We start from the raw sequence: 18,489 nt of genomic DNA on the forward strand, positions 1-18,489 counted from the left end.
GCTGAATTATCCCTGAGCTGAACCCGGAGGCCACGTTCTGGACTCGCCGGGGATGCTGATGGTCAGGATTTAGGTCTGGTGTAAGAGATACCCAGGGACATCCTGGTTTTCTTCCAGCCAGCACATTGCTTGTCAACCACCAGAGCATAATAAAGTCAGCAGAAGAATATGAAGAGTTAACAAAATAAACCTATTAAAAGCTCAGCTAATGGCAGACTTCCGAATCTCAGGAGGAAGCATGCAGATTTTTGTCTCCTGGGAAGGCGACCTGACACACCTTCCTTCACACTGCCTTTGCAGAGGCCTGGCAGAGCTCAAAAGCCCCTCGCTGTGAGCTGCCTCCAGCAACTCAAGTTAGCCTGGAAAGCCTTAAGCAATACGGGAGCAGCTCACCCAAGGGATGAGCTGGTTACAGCCCTCCACAGAGGGTACCACTGCCACTGGAGTAGTCCCTAAGATTTAATCTCTGCCGTGGGTCACTAATTCTGGGGAGCTGGCTGCACACCCGCCTAGGGCACACTCAGTGTAGGCACTTTCCAGTCTCCCCTTTCCCATTCAGCCTGTATATTTACATCGGAGGCAGGGAGACACACACCCCCCACCCCAGGTCCTGTCTGTGGAGAGGTTCAGACCATCACCCTCAGCTGGGACCTGCCTCTGTGTTGCTTTGCACGCCCCATCCCTGTGCTGCTGGGGTGGGGTTTCCTTCCCCGTTCATTGTGGATGCATCCCATCTCTGTTTGCATCACTGAAATATCTCCCATTATCACCTAGCGTAAACGCTTGAGAGTCACCATCGTACTCATTCTCACAGCATCCCTTTAAAGTATTTCGCAGTAGCCCAAGGACACGCAGACAAGGAAATACAAGCAGGATCTTCTGAGTCAGTGGCTGGTGCCCCAACCACTGGGCCAGCGAGAATAACTTGTGCTCTGGCTTGCGCAACTTGTATTGTTGGAGGTCCAAATCTCAGGAAATCCTGGCAGCCACCTAACGCGGATGCTGGTTTTGATTGACCTGCAGTGGGCTGCTGCATCCCACTTGTAGGTAAATCTCATACTCAGTTATATATTCCTTTCAGTTCAGTTACAGATTTATTTTAGCTAACTCCTAATGAGGTGCTTGTAATCTGCTGGAGTCATTCCTAACTAATAGTTTATCATGAATACACCTAGGAGAATAATCCAGACTTCTGAATTTGGAAACTGTTTGCAATTTATCACCGATTTATTGCCCAGGACAGCTGCTGGACAGTCTCTGCACAAGGTTCTTTGAGGCTCGTTAGCAGTCAGTGTTACATGATGCTGCGGCAGAGCTCAGCCCCAGCTCCCCTCCAGTTTTCCAGTCTGGGGGGTCAGCTGGAGGCTGCTTTTGCCAGCAGCTCCACAGTTGTCTGAGTCCCACCCGCAGCCCGGGGCTCCACGGGCTGGTTTTAAGTCCAGATAGAAACGGCTAGATGCTGCGGCTGTCTCCTCTGGCCATGCTGCCCGTGCCAGTGGCTTTGAAGATCACACAGGGATTCCCCGTGCGAAGGGTGAATTCCCAGCTGGCACCATACCCACCTCTGCTGTTCCTTGGCACCCGCAGAGCCCGCGGAACGGTTGCTTTGAACGGGGACTCAAATTGCTTGCAATGGAGATAGAAGTGATGCCTGCTGGAGCATCCCTGCTGGCCGCTCGTGGGGGGTCCCGGGGATGGCTGCTGGGAAGGGGGTGTAGGAGCAGCTTTGGCTATCAGTTGTGCACCTGAACAGGCTCCCTGGGAAGGGCAAAGGGACGTCCAGAGTCCAGCAAATCCTTACCAAAGCAAGTTGCTGCTTGGCCTCAGGGTGACACAGAGCTGGGACGATGCTGGTGCAGGAGCAAGCTGCCTTCCCCAGCCCGTTACATGAGTGTTTGTGATTCTGCAGCAACCTGGACAACCCACTGCATCCCCACAGAGAGATCCACAAAAAGGGCAATTATAATATCAGGGCAATTAGAATATCCTGCCACGACGGCCGTTTCACCTGTATCCCCTGCTGCCCACAAGTGCCTGTAGATGGAGGAGCCAGGAGGTCGGGAGCGATCTGGGTCAGGCAGGGAGCGCGGTGCTGGGTCCAACTCATCTCCTTCTCCCTTCTCCCAGGAGTGCATCGTCCTTCCCAGACCTCAGACATCCCCGGTTTCTACCCGCTCCCTCCCGGTGGAGTCGGACAGATCACGCCGTCGATGGGATGGTGAGTGTGGAGGGCTGGGCCCCGCGCAGCCCGCCGCCCGCTCCGTACGGGGGATGGTTTACTGAGCGAACCGGCTTCATCCCTCCTGCCTGCTGTGTGATGGGGAGGAGGATTTAGCTCTGCTTTAGAGATGGGGAGCAGATCCGTGGAGAGGCTAAAGGCTTTATCCCAGCTGGGGCATCCCTGGAGCAGGGTTACAACCTGCCCAATTCAAAACCGTCTCCTGCCTCACATCTAGCTGCTGGTGAGGATTAGGAAACCCAGGGAGAGCTTCCTACCCACCTATTCTAATCACAAGAAAAGCCTCTCTTTTTGACTAGGAGGTAATTTTCTCCCTCCCTGGGGTTTTCAGCACAAATGGTGCTTTCCCTGAGCATGCCACAATCTAATGGGATGCTCCATCCACCGGGATGCTCCTGGGGGTCTGACACACAGGGGAAAAATACATCATGGCAGAGACCTGCCCTGGTGAACGACCCCGGTACCCACAGCACAGCCAGCTCAGTGGCACCCGTTGCCCCAGAGAGGATGGGGAAGGAGGGACTGTGAGCTGGAGCACTCTCAAAAAGTTCCCCCTGCACGGGCCAGCCCTGGGAAGCATCCTGCAAATCAGAGCCTGTTGCGAAACCTGCCCCAGGGACACGAGTTAAACATACACGGGTATGTGCTCCGTAGTCATTGCCACTGGCTTTTGTCACCGTGATGGTGAGCACACTGAGGGAGCAGGTCTGGCTGGCGGTGCCGTGTGGGCATTGTCACTCCTCAGGTTAATTTTTAATCCCAGTCGGTGATGCAGGGACCTTGCAGAGGCTCACGGGGACGCTGGTGGCTGCCGACGGCAGGTTGGGGTGGCCAGGAGAGGGGGAGAGTGTGGGGAGGGCGATGACAGGGGCACGTGGCCAGATCCCCTCTGGTGCCGGCTGATAAAACCCCAGCAAAGCCCAGCAGAGACCTCCAGGTACAATAACATGCTGCAGAATGGGAGAGGCGAAGCATATTAAAACACAAAGTGAATTTTAGCTTTCTGTTTTGTTTATGAATTTCATGTTCCAGATATTTAACCACAAGGAAACAGAGGCTGAGGCCTTTGATACAGAGTTTGGCTTCAAAGAGATTACATTTTGCCTTCTGTGCTAAATCTGCTACTCTCGGGCGATGATTTAACTCCTCATATGATGTGATTCATCCTCAGGAAAAACAAGTACTGGGGTGACTGTGCTATAACATGAAAGAAGTAGTTGGGGGTGAGAAAGGAGAAAGGAGCCTGTTTGCCAAACGCAGGGTCCGCTCTTGGGGTGGGATGCTGTTGAGGGCAGCCCTGGGTGCGCGGAGGGAAAGAAACCTGGTTTGCACAGAGGGTTTGTTGGTGGTTGGTGGCGGAGGGAGTTTGGGTTGCTGAGAGCTGCTCCAGCGTCTGCGGGGCTTGGCATCCTCAAGCAACCTCGTCAGACACGTTCATTAGTGACTAATAGGGCAGATATGGTAAAGCAACAAACGGCCCGACGGAGCGGAGAGCTCCTCGAAGCGCGTGTGTCTGTAATTGAGCCTTTGCTCAACCTTTTGCCTGCCCAGAATTTACGGAAAGAGCCCCAAAACCACTCCTGAAGTGCCCAATCCTCAGCCGAGGCTCAGCACGTCGGTGAGGGTGGGTGCAGAAGCAGCAGCATTGACCCCGTGCGGGAGGCACCAGGGGCTGTGTGCTGGGGATGCTCGTGCCAGGGATGTTTGTGCCGGGGATGTTCGTGCTGCCAAGCCGGGATGGTCACGCGCGGGAAGCAGCTTTTCCTCCGCGAGCCGTCAGGCAGGAGCTGGGCAGAAACAGGGCTTTGTTCTCACCGAGCACTTCGGGAGGAGGAGCTGCAATCACTCTCTCTGTAATTAGCTGGGATGACAGTCGGATAAAAGCCTCCGAGAGTCCAGTCGAGTGAGTTTTGCTCATGGCAGCCTGGCAGCAAACACCAGCCGGGGGCCCACGATCCACATCGCTCGCCAGGCCGAGCAGCAGCAGTGCCACGGCAGCCCCTCCACAGCCATCCCGTGTCCTTTTTCCAGCCACCCTCCCATCACCGGGTGATAGGGTGCCTTCCGACCCGTCAGGGTGCATTAATTTTCACGTCAGAATCACTTTGGTTGAAGCCGCGAGTGCCCGGCTCCTTTTCTATCCCAATATCTCCGGCTCTGCAGTAACGCGTGTCGCTTCTGGATTAGCTCCGAGTGTTTTCTCGGCCCTGGGGCAGCCGCCTTCAACTTCAAAGGTTGTTTCGGTTTCCCGATGTGCGGTAGCACTTGGCTGTTTGTTGGTGTGTTTATACCCGCCGACATCTAAGGGGTGGGAGAGGGCTTCTGCCTGGCAGGGTATAAACAGAGCCCTGCCGCCTCGCTGCCTTTCCTGCAGATTTTGGTCAAGCTGAGACACAGCAGCTCCCTGAGCAGCAGGAACACAAACCTCCTTCCTCCGCAGCACCCTGACTGGTGCAGCGCTGTCGGTATTCCTCTTCAGGGCAGAAATTGTCTTTAGCCCTGATAAATCCCGGGCATCCGGGAGCTCAGTCCTTCACAGGGCACTGCACTTAATTATGGGCTTTTTAGGTTTTGCTAATTAGAGCTGGAAATAGCTGGTGCTGGTCTTAGACACAGCTCTGTGCAGCCTGGGCAGAGGAGCACGAGCACGAGCATGGGTTTAAGCAGCCCATCGTGCTCTCCTCAGGCATCTCGATTTCCACGCAGTTTTAGGCTGGGATCATCTTTTGGCGGGTTTGCAGGTCAAACCAAGGTATTTTTGAGCAATCTCTGTATGAAAACAGGGTGTGTGTGGGGGGGTTTCCCTTGCTGGAACAACAAGGAACTTCCTGCATAGTTATTTTACTATCTCAAAAATAATTTCCAGCTCCAGGTCTGGTACAGACCCCAGTGTGAAACAACTTTCCAACAAAATGTAGGACCGAGCTTTTGGCTTGTTTAAAAATCACGGGCGTCCTTGAAATGATGCACTGGGGATATCAGAGCATTTCTGAAGCACGTACAAGGGCAGAGCAAGATTTCTCTCTGGACACCAGGAGGTTCCCGTGCTTGGGCATCCTCCCAGTGCAGCCCACGACTGTGACTACACAGAGAGAGGCTCTGACCAGGCTTCAGTTTTCTACTCAAACCATGCTCTTTTAAGCAAATTCTGTGCAATAGCAACATCTAATTTTTCAGCACACCTCCTCCGCATTTTGCGTTTTAACAGGACAAACTCCAAGCTGCGGTGTTAACGCCAGAGAGGGGGGGTCAGAGTTGGAGCCAACCTTTGCAGGGAGGCCCAGCTTCTCCCAAAATAAAGTCCAAGTCGCTCAGTGCCCCCTCAAACCCTGGGGACACCCCCAGCAGCCCACCAGAGGCATCGGTGCTCTGAGTCCCCTTAGCAAAGGGAATCTTTAGGAAATACCACATAGCTGTAGATACTTGATAGACTCTTTCTTCCCGATCCCAGGCAGAGCCAGTCTGTCTATCCGCTCCCGTCATGTGGATTTAGACAGCCGTATTCGTCAGCGCTTTCTGCTGGGGCTTCTTTCTCCAGGTGAGTATGAGCTGTGTGAGACAGGGCAGCAGCTCGACTGGTCTCGCAGCTTGCAGTTTGTGTGGTAGGAGCTTGCAGCAGACCGCGGCCACCCAGGGACGGCCACACACTGTCCCCGGGGCAGCCGTGGGAAGAGAAGGCGCTTTTAGGCAGTGTCTGGTCCCAAGGGTGCCCAGGGGACTACGGAGCATCCCAGGAGGATGCACAACGATTGGGTTTTAATCAGCAGAAGTCAAAACAAAGCCAGAAACCCCTGCCTTCGGCTCAGCATTGGGAAAACAGGGTGAAATCTGTTGCTCAGGATTTTGGTCCTTATCACGAACCCTCATCCTGAATGTATCCCTGACGCTGACTTTTGCTCTGCTGAGACCGATCTGGTTTGCTTGGTCTCAGCCTTAAAAGCAGGACAGGCAGCGATTTGCCGTCGTCCCATCGGCACAAGCCAGGTCTCTGAGGTGTAAGCGTAGCTTCTGCCTCGCCCATCCCATCATCGGGCAGCACAGGGCTGGCACGGCCACGGGCCAGACCCTGCACACGGGAAGGGGTCGGCAGGAGCCGGCCACGTCACGGCCCTGCTTCGACCTGGCCCTGCGGCACCACCCGCCCTAAATACTGAGCGGGTTGAGCCACATAGCACAGCCCCGGCGCATTCACACTGCAAGTTGATGGTCACCCAGGACCAAATTTTACCCTCTGTAAATATACCCAGACCCCAGTGATGTCCCGGTGAGCAAATGCATTCCCTGGGGATGGAAATTGCAGAGCCCAGCCCTGGTGGGCAAAGCCCCCGTGGCTCCGGCAAGGATCCTCGTCTGTGCACGCCGCGTGTGCTCACGCACCAGCTTTCGCTTCCGCTTCGTGTTGTCCTGAAGAGCCATTAGTGGAGGTTTCCCCCAGGAAAACCATGCGAACCCTGACCTGTGCAAGCCAAGCAAAAAAAAAAAAAAACCAAACAAAAACCCAAAACCAACCCTCAATCCACGCAACCCTGGATCCGGGCAAACGCTTAGCGCTGCAGCAGAGGCGAAGGAGCGCTGCCAGCCCTCCTCGCCCGCCAAAGCATCGCTTTGCCCAGCTTGAGGGTAAAGAAGAGAGGGGAGCTAACGGTTCCCCGCGGAGGGAGGCCCAGCAGCCTCCCCGAGCCCAGTGCAGGAGCTCCCGCTTGCAGGATTTTGGGGTGGATTTTGCAGTACTGCTGCAGCCGAGAAAGTACACCTGGTCAGATAAGGATCAGACTGTGCTGGTGGATTAAATTAAACAGCTTTTCTTTTTGTGCCAGCATATCTAATGAACAGTTCATCTCCCATGGGCAATTCTGCCATCTCAAGCTGCAGTCATAAAGTGGCAAGCTTGGCAAAGCTGACTGTGCTGGCTTTACCCTCTAAAACTCTCAAGAGAGCTAATGAAGCCTGAAAGCGAGCGAGACCTCTCGTGATCTCAGTCCCATGTTGGTGGAGAACATTGCTTAGGCAAGGTGCACCTCCTAGAGTTGCAGTTTGGTTCATGTTCAGACTTATGCTATTTCTGTTAAAAGAAAGGTGCAGGGTGGTCCTAATCTCTCCCATCCAACCCCTGGGTTGAGTTTGTTGTTCCTTTCTGCAGTGCTAATAAGATATTGCACCAACAGAGATCTGAGTAGCTGAAACCACTGGTTGAAAGCGCCCTTGATCTCGGCCAGGCTGGTTCCTGCTGCAGGCTGGTTTCCTCCCAGCGGCACCCGGACCCTCTCCACCCACGAGCCCGTGGCTCGGCCAGCCGTGCCCACCACTGGCACAGCAGAGGCGACCCAGGAGCCGTGGGCCAGCCTGGCAGCACCCGCGGGTTTGCTTTCCGTGTCCTCCGCTTACCGTCTGCTTGTGCCACGTCAGAGCGCCAGCTCGTGAGACGCGCCGCTCCGGCTGCCCCCCGGCACCCCCAACATCCCAGCACAGCCCTCCCGGCGCGGCTCACCCGCTCTCTGTTGCAGGTTCACTCACCCGCTGATGCTGGGCTCTGGCATGCACACCACCGGCATCCCACACCCCGCCATCGTGCCCCACTCCGGCAAGCAAGAGATGGAGCACTATGACCGAAACATGTAAGTTGGACTTGCCAGCAGGTCTTAACAGGCTTAACACCCGTTTTCATTTATCACTATTAATGCTTGCATGGTGTGGGGGGGATGGATGAACACCGAGCTCTGCCTGCATCAGGCAGCGGCGTGCATCCGAGGCGCAGATCTCAGCCCCCCACCCTCGTGCCATCACGTGGGTTTGGTGCCGAGTTTTCTGCCGAGCTTGGGGCCACCGGGCAGCCAGGAAGGAGGGCGGCTCTGATAACCTCTTTCATTCCCACCAAGGAAACCTCAGCCAGAACCAAAGAGAGAGAAGGAAGCCAAGAAGCCCACTATCAAGAAGCCCCTGAACGCTTTCATGTTGTATATGAAAGAAATGCGGGCGAAAGTCATTGCCGAATGCACCCTGAAGGAGAGCGCCGCCATCAACCAGATCTTGGGAAGGAGGGTAAGAGCACGCGGGGCTCAGCACTGTCATCCCAGGGCAGCATCCCCGTCCCTTGCAGCTGCTCTTAAGCGCGTACCAAGCATCTGCTTTCAAACCCCGTGTCGAGGTTTAACCCCAGCCAGCAACTAAGCACCACGCAGCCGCTCGCTCCTCCCCGCTTCCAGAGGGATGGGGAGGAGAATCGGGAAAAAAAAGTAAAACTGGGGGGATTGAGATGAGAATGGTTTCATAAATAAAATATAATATCATAATAATAAAATACAATAATAATAATGAGGAATATATTAAAAAAGATAAATAAAACCTAAGAAAAGGCAAGTGATGCACAGTGCAGTTGCTCACCACCCGCTGACTGATGCCCGAGTAGTGATTTTCCCCCCCAGTTCACATACTGGGCAGGAGATCCTGTGGTATGGGGTAGCCCTTTGGCTAGCTGAGGTCAGCTCTCCCGGCCATGCTCCCTCCCAGCTTCTCGTGCACCTGCTTGCTGGCAGAGCATGGGAAACTGAACAATCCTTAACTTAGGATAAGCGCTACTTAGCAACAAGTAAAACATCAGTGTGTTATCAGCATTATTCTCATGATAAATCCAAAACACAGCCCTGGACCAGCTACTAGGAAGAAAATTAACTCTATCCCAGCCAAAACCAGGACACCCGGGTGCTCCTATCCCTCAGACATGCAGAGTTGGATGTGCCCGGGTGCAGGGCGGCCGCAGTGGGTTGGGGGGGACTGGGAGGGGACAGCGGGGCCCCGTCTCACCCCATGCTTGTCCTTGCAGTGGCACGCGCTGTCCCGGGAGGAGCAGGCCAAGTACTACGAGCTGGCACGCAAGGAACGGCAGCTCCACATGCAGCTCTACCCCGGCTGGTCTGCCAGAGACAACTACGTGAGTGGCTGCTGCGGCTCGGACCCCTCCCCAGGGCATGGCCAGAAATGACCCGGGGTGGGGGCTGACAGCTGGTGTTTGCCAAACATCCCACCTGGTAACACCTTTCCTCATGGCACAACGGCTGTAGAAATTCACATTTCAGGAATATTTTGAACATCCTCTTGGCTCATAGCTTCCCTATAGCCCAAAAAAGTTTTAGCTCTGCAGCTGCCACGACCGTTTGTTTGCTTATTGTCCAAGTAGATACAGGTAGAAAAGACGAGGAACTTTTAAATGATGTGGATGATCTTTGGAAATACAATTTTATGGAAACGCACTGCTTTGTGCATCTCAGGCAGCAGCTGAGACATCAGCCCAGGGGGAGCAGAGCATGGGGGACAGATGCAGGAGAGGAAACTCGGGGTGGGATGGCCAGAGGAGGGTGAACGGGCACCTGCAGCCTGCTCAGCTCTGTTGACATTGTGGTAGCACCTCCATTATCAGCTTTAAATCATGGGGCTGGGTAGTTTGGGCTCCACAGCCCTGGGCACGTGATGCTGAGCCCAGGCACACACTGCAGGTGGAGGAGGAGGATTTGCCAAATTGCAGGCTGCTGGCTGCGTTCTGAGGGCTTAAAAGTAGCACAGCCTGAGCCGTGTTCACAGGAGTGTAATAATAGTGGGAAATAATTTTTAAAAAGGCAAAATAGAAAGTGTAAGCTGCTTTGAATGAATCGTAGTGCAAACCTCAGTCTCGCAGGCTGTTCGGGTCCGATTTCGGACTCTCGGGGGGTTTGCATCCCAAGCAGCCGCCCCGTGTACTGCAGGGCACATAAGCAGCGCTCGCAGGATGACGGTCGCCGAGTTTCTGTTTGTCCCTCCGGGAAGCTGATCCCACCCTGACCCATCCCTGTTTGAGGACCCTGACCCAATCAAGCACACCACATTCAAAGTACAAACACAAACACAAACAGCACTGCTCCTTCTGTGAGCTCGGGAGCTCAACCCAGCCCTTTGGTGAGCCTGATGCACAACAATGTTGCCGTTAGGGGAAATAAAACCTTTTCCAGTTTGAAAAAAGAAAAAAAAAATAAAAAAAATCCCCCAAACCAGGCAGTGGCTGCTGAGTGGAGCAGCGAATCGCAGTGGTTGTCAGCAGTAAAAATGAACCAGTGCAGAGGGCCCTGAATCATGCTGAGGGTTGGGATCCTGCCTTCCCATAGCCAGAAGAGCTTTCCCTGCGTACAAGAGAGAGAAGGGAAGCTCCAGCCTTTTCCCCATTTTGGCTGTAACGAGGTAACGCTGCCGCAACACTCGATGCCAAACCGATCCCCAAGGTGTGAGCAGAGGAAAAAACTGTGTTTGGTTTCTATAGAGAGCTCCACATCAAAAATAATGGCTCTTTTTGGAGGGGGCTGTGGTGGACCGGGGCTCCCAGGGCCCCCCCCTTGCTCTCCTGGGAGAAGTGGCAGCAGCTCCTGGGCTGGCCAGAGGGACAAAGCTGCTCCGCAGCTCGTGGTGGTAGGGCCAGCACTTGGGAAGCCTCTGGGCTACTCTCTGGCACATTTAAAGGTTAGTCTTTAAAAAAAAAAATCATTTCCTCTTAGCTATATTAATCACTTCAGCAGCACAGTGTTAAACAAGGTTGCATAGGTGTAGTGGTGCCCCAGAAGCACAGGATACACTCTGGGTCTTTTCTAGTGGCTTTCTCGACTGTTTTGATCTTACATGCCTAACGAGCTCATTAGAGACCTGAAGCAAAGCACACGCAAGTCTTCAGATGTCCGTCCATCCACTCGAGAGCCCTGCCCTTTGATCTGAGGCTCAGTCATTTCCCTCACGCCCGCTTGTTTTCCCCTGGGAGCCGCACAGCGAGCGCCCATCCAGCCCACCCTGACCAGAGCCCTCCTTCCAGAAAGCCCAAACTCCACCGAGGGCGAGAAAACACCCTTAAACAGACCCAAAACACAAAAAACAAAAAAACAAAAAAACCCAAACCAAACAAACCAACCAAAAAACAACCCCAGAGGGCAGAGATGGTGCGGAGAAGAAGCAGAGGTTACAGGAAGCCCCCAGCCCGTGCGTCCCCGCAGACAGATCTCTCTGCCTCCTTGCAAGCACAGACCAGGAGCTCAGCATCCACGTGCAGCTTTGCAGGATCAGTGCTGGATGCTGCCGCCCTCCAGGGCCGCCCTTAGAGAAAGCGGGGCAGCATCTTTGTCGGTCTGGAGGGCAGCAGCATCGCTGAGAACCAAGGCACCACCTTCCTCCAAGACCAAGCAGATCCTCCATGAAAATCTCCAGCCTGTAGCATCCTTCATCTTGGCAAGGGCTGGTTCCTTGCTCCAGAAGACAGAGAGGATGGTGGGCTCCAAAGGTGGACGTTGGCTCTCCCAGCACTGGCAAGCAGCTGCTTCAAGCTCTTGTGGTCGTTGCAGGAGATGCTTTTCTCTCCAGAGATTGATCAAGGATGAGGAGGAGGAATGTAGGTCACTTGTGCAGCACGTGGTGCAGATATCAGGCAGGAAATACAGTTGCTCCCACACCGAAGCAAAAGCTCACCGCAGCTCGGAGCTTTCCACCTTCACTCAAACCACAAGAAGTCATATAAAAAGTGACAGGTCAAAGGCAGCCCTGCGAGCTGCCTGCTCCACGCAGGGCAGATTTGCTCCTGTGCCGCTGTGCCCTCATTAATAAACTCAGTAGATGTGGGGAGCTGTTGCAGATTGTGAATCAGAGAGGCAGTTTGGGGATAAAATTGGGGTTTCTTGTTAGCGAGGGAAGAAAACAGAGAATGAGAGATGGATCCAGAGCTGCAAAAGCCCTGAAATAGATAAGCAGTAGTTAAAAATAAATTTCTGGGGATTTCCTAAAATTTTTCTTTCCCGTTTGAAATCAGGGATGCTCCTACCGGTAAGACGTTGTGGGGCAATTTCTGTTCAGGTGTAAGGCACCACATCAAAGCGCGTACTGAAAACAGGGAACGTGCTAAAATGGGCCACGTGCTTTTTAAAAACATAAAGAGGCAGGAGGAATATGAATACACCAGGAGGATCGGCTGTTGATCGTACTGCCTCCGCTGCATGCAGTAAAACTTGCTTAGTTCTGTTAATCTGGGTAAATCTCCTAATTGAATGATCTCTTAATTAATTAAAGCAGTAAGAGGTGGGATTCCCAGGTGAGACACATCAGGGTGGGCTGAGGAGTACTGGCAGGAGTTGGCAGAGGCGCTGAGCAGCACAGGCCGTGGGTTTATTACAGCTTTTTGCATCCAGTAACAGTTTTTCTGGCGTCTTCTTATGCAGCCTGCAGTGTAAATTGGGGTCTCAGCTGCATTTGTAGCGGGGTCGTGGGCCCCTAAAACAGAGCAGGGGAGCAGCATGTTGGGAAGAAGAGGCAGCAGAGGCAGGAGGTGGTGGCAGGGCTGTGGCCGCCGTCTCCTCTGAGTGTCTGTTGCTGTTTCTACGTACGTGCAGATCTCGTGCAGAGTGGTTTTGGGATGAGTCAAAATGCCTACGGTGCTGGATCCGGGGATCCTGGGAATGAGGGGTTATTCCTGAGAAAAGGTGCATGCCCAGAGCAAATTTGTGCCGTGTAAAAGGCAGCCACCGGCCTGTGTGCAAACACAAATTTGGGTGGTTGCTCTGAGAGTTCCTCCCGGTTTTTTTCTCAGCAGCATTGACCTGGGCAGTTGGGGAAAGGAGAGGGGCACCCACACAGATAGAAGTGAGCAGGGCCAGGTGCCCTTGCAGTGATTTCCAGTGCGTCTCTGCCCGGAACGGGGCAGAGCCGGTGGCACCGTGGATGTTACAGCTGGTGACTCCCTTCCCCAGTCCAGCCCCAAAAGCCCTGCACAGAGCACAGGCTAACGGCCGTTCCTTTGGTTTCCCAGGGGAAAAAGAAGAGACGAACACGGGAAAAGCAGCAAGATTCCAACTCAGGTAAATGCGTGTGGCTCGGTGGCTCTCCGTTTCTGCTCAGAGGGGATAATCCAAAGGAGTTGTCATGTTTTACCATGTTTTCTTTTATGCTCCTGAGCTTAACTAAAGAAATACATATGTTGTGGGTTTTGTTTTTTTTTAAGAGACAGTAAATTAACATTTCTGTGACTTTTTCACAGACATGTTTGAGTTTTCATGGGTAGTGTGTGAAAACTGAAAAGATTATAGATTTTTGGCAAGTGCGTAACTTCCTAAAAACTATCACTAAACTTAACGTATTCAAAACATCCAGAGTGAACGTCCCCGTTAGCCCTACAGATACCATGAATTAAAGAAAACTCCTCTCAAATGCATCAGTATTGCATGTGGGACTAAATGCAGTGTCAGGATTGAAGACCACCCATGGGACTACCCCAAACCTGGTTTTCGTTTCCAAGTAACCTAGAGTTCAAGCAAAGTCATACTAAAAACCCAGTACCAGCTGCCTCCCCGCGCCACACTGTTTATTAGAAAAGGCCCTTTTGACAGATTTCAGCTGATGACACAGACGTTCCCATCAGCCAAGGCTCTTCCTGTGCTGTTTTCTGAAGTATTTCTGTCATATCAGGAATAAAGAGTACCCGAACCACTAAATATTCATTATAAAACATCGAGAGACTGTCCTTGCCCACTGTGGCATCACATATACATGAAGTTAGCCTGTTTTTTTCCAGTGTGTTCATTTTGTGATTGCCTGTAGATTTACAAAGAGCTTTTCCCATTCTCCAGCCTAACATTTTGTTACTGCCTGTTGCTCTTACTTACTTTTGGATGAAATTAAGTCAGCCAGATGATAGGCTATTGGCTTTCTAAGCAAAACACTAATTCTCTCTCCCTCTAGAAATGGTCCCTTGGGAGGGTGCCAGGTCAGCCTGTTGCTTTCCTGGCCTTGCACACCCACACAAAGACCTGTCACACCTGATTTGGGGACCCCAAGGTGCACAACTGGCTGCATCTGGGCAGTTCAGTTGTTGGTTAGGACAGGGGAGAACCAGCTCTGGGGTCGTTGCTGTGGATTGCACATCCATGCGACCAAAATCCTGCAGCCTGCATTAATTCAGTAAGTTCAGATTATCTCATTAATTTAATGACTCACTGTTGGATGACCTCTTTGAATTGTCCATAAAAAGCAATTCCGTGACTGTGTCCCGGTAATATCTCCAGTTTAGTTAACCCTGTTGATCTCATGCAGTGTCTAGACTGATAAGTGCAAGCTTTTAGGCTTATATGTAGTGTGTGTATATATATATTTATATATCCATATATATGTCTTGTCTGTATGATACAAAAATGATGATTTCCCCTGTTATGGATTGAAAACCAACTGCTGGTTGTACAAAACAGGAGACGCTGGTGGTGGCTGAAAGAGGGAGCGTGATTCCAGCACAGAAATGTGCTGTTCAAACCCCATTTCCAGCACTAGAGAAAAAACACGATGTGCCTGAAAGCAAATAGAGCTTCATCCGTAATTATACAGCAAAACTGCGACATTTTAGGAAAGGCCACAGAGAATAGCTTTTCTGTAAAACCTGGCAAGGGAATGGTGGGGGGGCAGAGTAGAATAACCTGGACCTGGGCCTCCTTGGTGCTAACTCTGCTTTCAGCCTGCTTCTGCAACATTTCCTCCTCTTCTTTTCCGTGCGCAGACCGAGCTCGCTGGCAGCCCCGTTTAGTCGCTGCTGGAAGGGCAGGGAGCAGGTAAGGATGCAGACACAGGAGGCAGGCAGCGCCTCTGGGATTTGGCAGCTTTTCCAAACTTAAGGAATTCAAAGAGCCATGAATTTTTGCCCTTATTTCCCAGAGCTGAGGCCATTTCCCAACCCTCCTTCTTCTCCAGCTGCCAGCAGTGATCACTGATATTTGCCTAACGATCACTTTTTTCCAGGAGAGGTGATGCTGGGGAAAAAAAAAAGAAAAAAATTGGATTGTAGTCTGTTAGTCGTGTGTTAAAGTGGCTAAAATGATGTTGCCTCTTTTCTTCCTCCTGCTCCTCCTCCTCTTTTTGCCTCTGCCTTGCCCATTCTCCGCCACGCATGCTTCTGTGTTCAGATCCTGCCTCTCCTAAGAAATGCAGAGCTCGCTTTGGCCTCAACCAACAAACGGACTGGTGCGGCCCGTGCAGGTGTGTATCGGCATCTCCTCGCTGCTGGGGTGCTCCTGGGCGAGCGGGTTCGGCTCCATGCGTCCTCCTGCCAGCGGGGCTGCTCCGGCCAGGCGGGGATGGGTTGGGTTTTTTTTTTCCTCTGGGCATCAGCAGTTGTTGTCTGAGCTGCAAAGGTCAGGCTGCACCTTGGGTTTCTTACCCCCGCCCGGGGCAGTGGTGGTGTAATGCTGTATGTGTTCCACGGCTGGTGGACTTCCCTGGTGTTAAAATCTTATTTCCAGGGTGGAGACCTCTGTGACCCTGATGTGGGGCTTTTTTCCCCCTGTCAGAGATTTCCTAGCACCTAAAGAGCACCCTAGGGCCAGCAGTGAGTAGTTAATGGGTTTCTTTTTCCTATTTATACCGGGGCTAACCATGTATTTCAAGATCCAGCTCTTCTTGATGCTGAAATTTTGCCGTACCCACCATGGGTGGGGTGGGACAGCCTCAAGCAGCGAGACAGTTCGCAAGCGCCCTGTGCCTTGGGCTTCGAGGGAACGGACACAGCCAGGACATAGTGGAGTTTAGTGCATGGACCAAGTGCAACCTGGCTCAGGGGGTCTGGAAATGCAGCCAGGCAGAAAGAGCTCCTGGGGGGGCTTCTGGACCTGGGCACCGAAGCCCAGAGAGGCTCCAGACTGGATTCGTAGCACATTTTTATGTGTTGAGAACCGTAGCAAAAGCTGGAAGTATTGCTTAATATTACTGCAGCTTGAAGTGACTAAAATCACGTAGTCTACCAAAGGTGAAGCCCAGCAGGGTCCCGGCAGTGCTTGTCCGCTGACCTTGCTGGCACCCCGTGCTCAGGTCCCCGTGGCTGAGCCCGAGGTGAGCTCCCCTCCCTGAGCCACATCCTGCACCCCGGGGTGCTGTGCAGACCTCCCCGCTCGCCTCTCAGACACTGGGTGAGGTTCATCAAGGTCCGTTTTTTAACGGATTTAAGAATCCGGACGGAGGTCCCGTAACGGCCCGTTAATACTTCACCTCGAGTGTCCAGGGAGGGCTTTTTGTGACCCCCCCGCCGCACTGAGCCCCGTACCCCAGCCCCAGCCGGGCACGGCTGCAGCTCTGCGGGCAGTTCCTCCAACCTCGCTCTGCCTTCGTGTGAACTCTCTTAATTCAGCTTCTCCTCTGTGCCGCTTCCCGATTAACACCGGCTGCTGAAGTGCTCGGAGACCTTTAGCATGCTTTTATTTTTTTAACCTTTGCCTCTCAAACCCTGGTTGGTCACAGCTGTTCTGCAACTCCTGGTACTAACGTGCTGCTGCTGGCTCAAGGGCTCCTGTCGTCTGTGCTCTGGTCACCGCTGGAGGATTTCCACTCCATAGAGAGGTTAACTGGTTAAAACTGGGTGTTCCTGCCCAGGCAAACTGCCCCAGGGTGTGTAGTTCCTGAAGGGAGAGGGATAAATCCCTTCAGCTGTGTAACCGCCACCTTGTAGCCTGCTAACCGGGCCATTATCAGCAATCTGTAGTATCAGATCTGCTTTTTTTTTCTTCCCCCCTCGCCGTTATTTTAAATCAAATCAGCGAATCGATGGATAGATTTGTATCCTAGAACACCAGGTTGGAAGGGACCTCAAGGATCATCTGGGCCAACCTGTCATAAGCAAGAGATGGCCCAGCACCGTGTCCAGCTTAAACGGGTCCCTGAAACATCCCGCAGCTACTCCTGAGACGTCTGCGGGAAACACAGCGGCTCCTCGGGGAAATTACAGCCCGTGTAAAATAACCGCACACCCCCCCCCGAGTTAAATATTCAGTTCGGCGGGGCTGTCGTGTTTCATACCGCGTTAATTGGGTCACCACAGCTAACGACGCCGCTGACAGCAGTGATAGCACTTCTCTAGTTCACATCCAGTGCAAAAGCATGTTTAATACTGGACTAGTTAATACATATTCTAACACTGTCTAGTTTTTCATTAGTAAGATCAAAGAAAGGTGCGTGCCCGCATTAGCAAGTTCTCCATTTGATCTGTTTTCCTCAAATGAGACGGCCGAGGCAGGGAGTCGGGCGGGGGGAAGATGTCTTTTTAGCTGGTTTAGCTATAAAGTCATTAATACCATCTCCAGCAGAGGAATTGTTCCCTCGCTACTGTTAAGGTGACATCTTGAGAGTTCTTTTGTTTAAAACTGTACTGAGATGCTCAAGGACCCAGAGCAGGTGACGTGAGGGATCTGTCGCACAAGGAGGAGGAAAACCAGCTCCACACCGAGTACGTAAAAAACAGGGGCCAGTGCAAGGGCCTGCGGAGAGCTGGGAGCAGCTGAAGGGGTCTGGGTCTGTGAGATGACAGCTGGAACGGAGCCTGAACATCCCTGGGTTGGATACGAAACAGAATTGTCAAGGCATGGGGAGAAATGCTGCCCAAATCCAGTCACAATTTTTGAGATTTTTGGGGGGGATTTTTCAGACACCCCCCCTCCCAAATAATGACACAGGAACAAGTGAGGAATCTGAGTCTCTTCTCCAGGGGAGGCTGGTCCTGTCCCCAGGCTCTGCTCTCTGCAGGACCTTCCCCATCCCAGAGGGCTTCTTGCTAGAAAAGCAGGGCTAGCGGAGGAGGGTTGCCACTGATGCGGTACTTTTCTGTAAAAAAAAAAAAACCAAAACCTTTTTTTGTGAGTAAATCTTTCCCCAGCTGATGAGCTCGGTTTGGCACGCTCCAAGAAAGGGAGCACAGAACTGAGTCCGTCAGGGTTGCAGGGCCGTTCTGGTCCTTCTTCTGCCTGATCTGCGTCTGCCCCCGTTGCGTTCCGTACCTCTGGTTCCTCGGGGAGATCCCAGCCAACGCCTCCTGCCCGGAAAAGCCCCGGGGCTGAAGCATCAGAGCTGGGTTTTTTGGGTTTTTTTTCCTTCGCTTAGTTTGCGGTTCAAAGGGTGACCTACCCTCAGAAGACCAACGAGTCTTCTGACGGGCTTAGGCCTAGTCTAACACCCAGAGCAGGGCCTGAGGCCGCGTCCTCCTCCGGCCGTGGTCTTCCCGAGTCGCTCTCGAGCGCCTTGAGCTCCGCAGCGTCACCAGGTCGCCACCAGCGGTGGGAACCGCCGTGAGGTCGAAGCGCCGAGGAGCTGGCGCTCGGTCCCGGGGATTGTAACATGGCGGTTGACTTGCGTTGGCCAAGGAGAAGAGCCAAGACCGGTGACAGGCCCCGCCCCGGCACCCCTGGGCACAGCCGTGGCGCCGAGCCCGCGACCCCGCACGCACACGCGTGTCC

At 53.0% G+C, this 18,489-nt stretch overlaps 1 protein-coding gene across 1 annotated transcript in view; it reads left to right on the forward strand.

The window, feature by feature from the left end:
• The window catches only part of TCF7 (transcription factor 7), a gene marked incomplete at its 5' end in the record, with an annotated part of 70,553 nt that overhangs the window by 50,825 nt on the left and 1,239 nt on the right, over positions 1 to 18,489 (forward strand). The window contains 6 exons of the mRNA XM_026858018.1: positions 2,128 to 2,218; positions 7,744 to 7,854; positions 8,116 to 8,278; positions 9,060 to 9,167; positions 13,041 to 13,089; positions 15,178 to 15,252. Coding sequence (XP_026713819.1) covers positions 2,128 to 2,218; positions 7,744 to 7,854; positions 8,116 to 8,278; positions 9,060 to 9,167; positions 13,041 to 13,089; positions 15,178 to 15,252 — 597 coding nt within the window. The remainder of the gene's footprint in view (positions 1 to 2,127; positions 2,219 to 7,743; positions 7,855 to 8,115; positions 8,279 to 9,059; positions 9,168 to 13,040; positions 13,090 to 15,177; positions 15,253 to 18,489) is intronic.

This window comes from Athene cunicularia (assembly GCF_003259725.1).
Source record: "Athene cunicularia isolate RWA chromosome 13 unlocalized genomic scaffold, athCun1 chr13_part1, whole genome shotgun sequence".
In the NCBI taxonomy this organism is placed as follows: domain Eukaryota; kingdom Metazoa; phylum Chordata; class Aves; order Strigiformes; family Strigidae; genus Athene; species Athene cunicularia.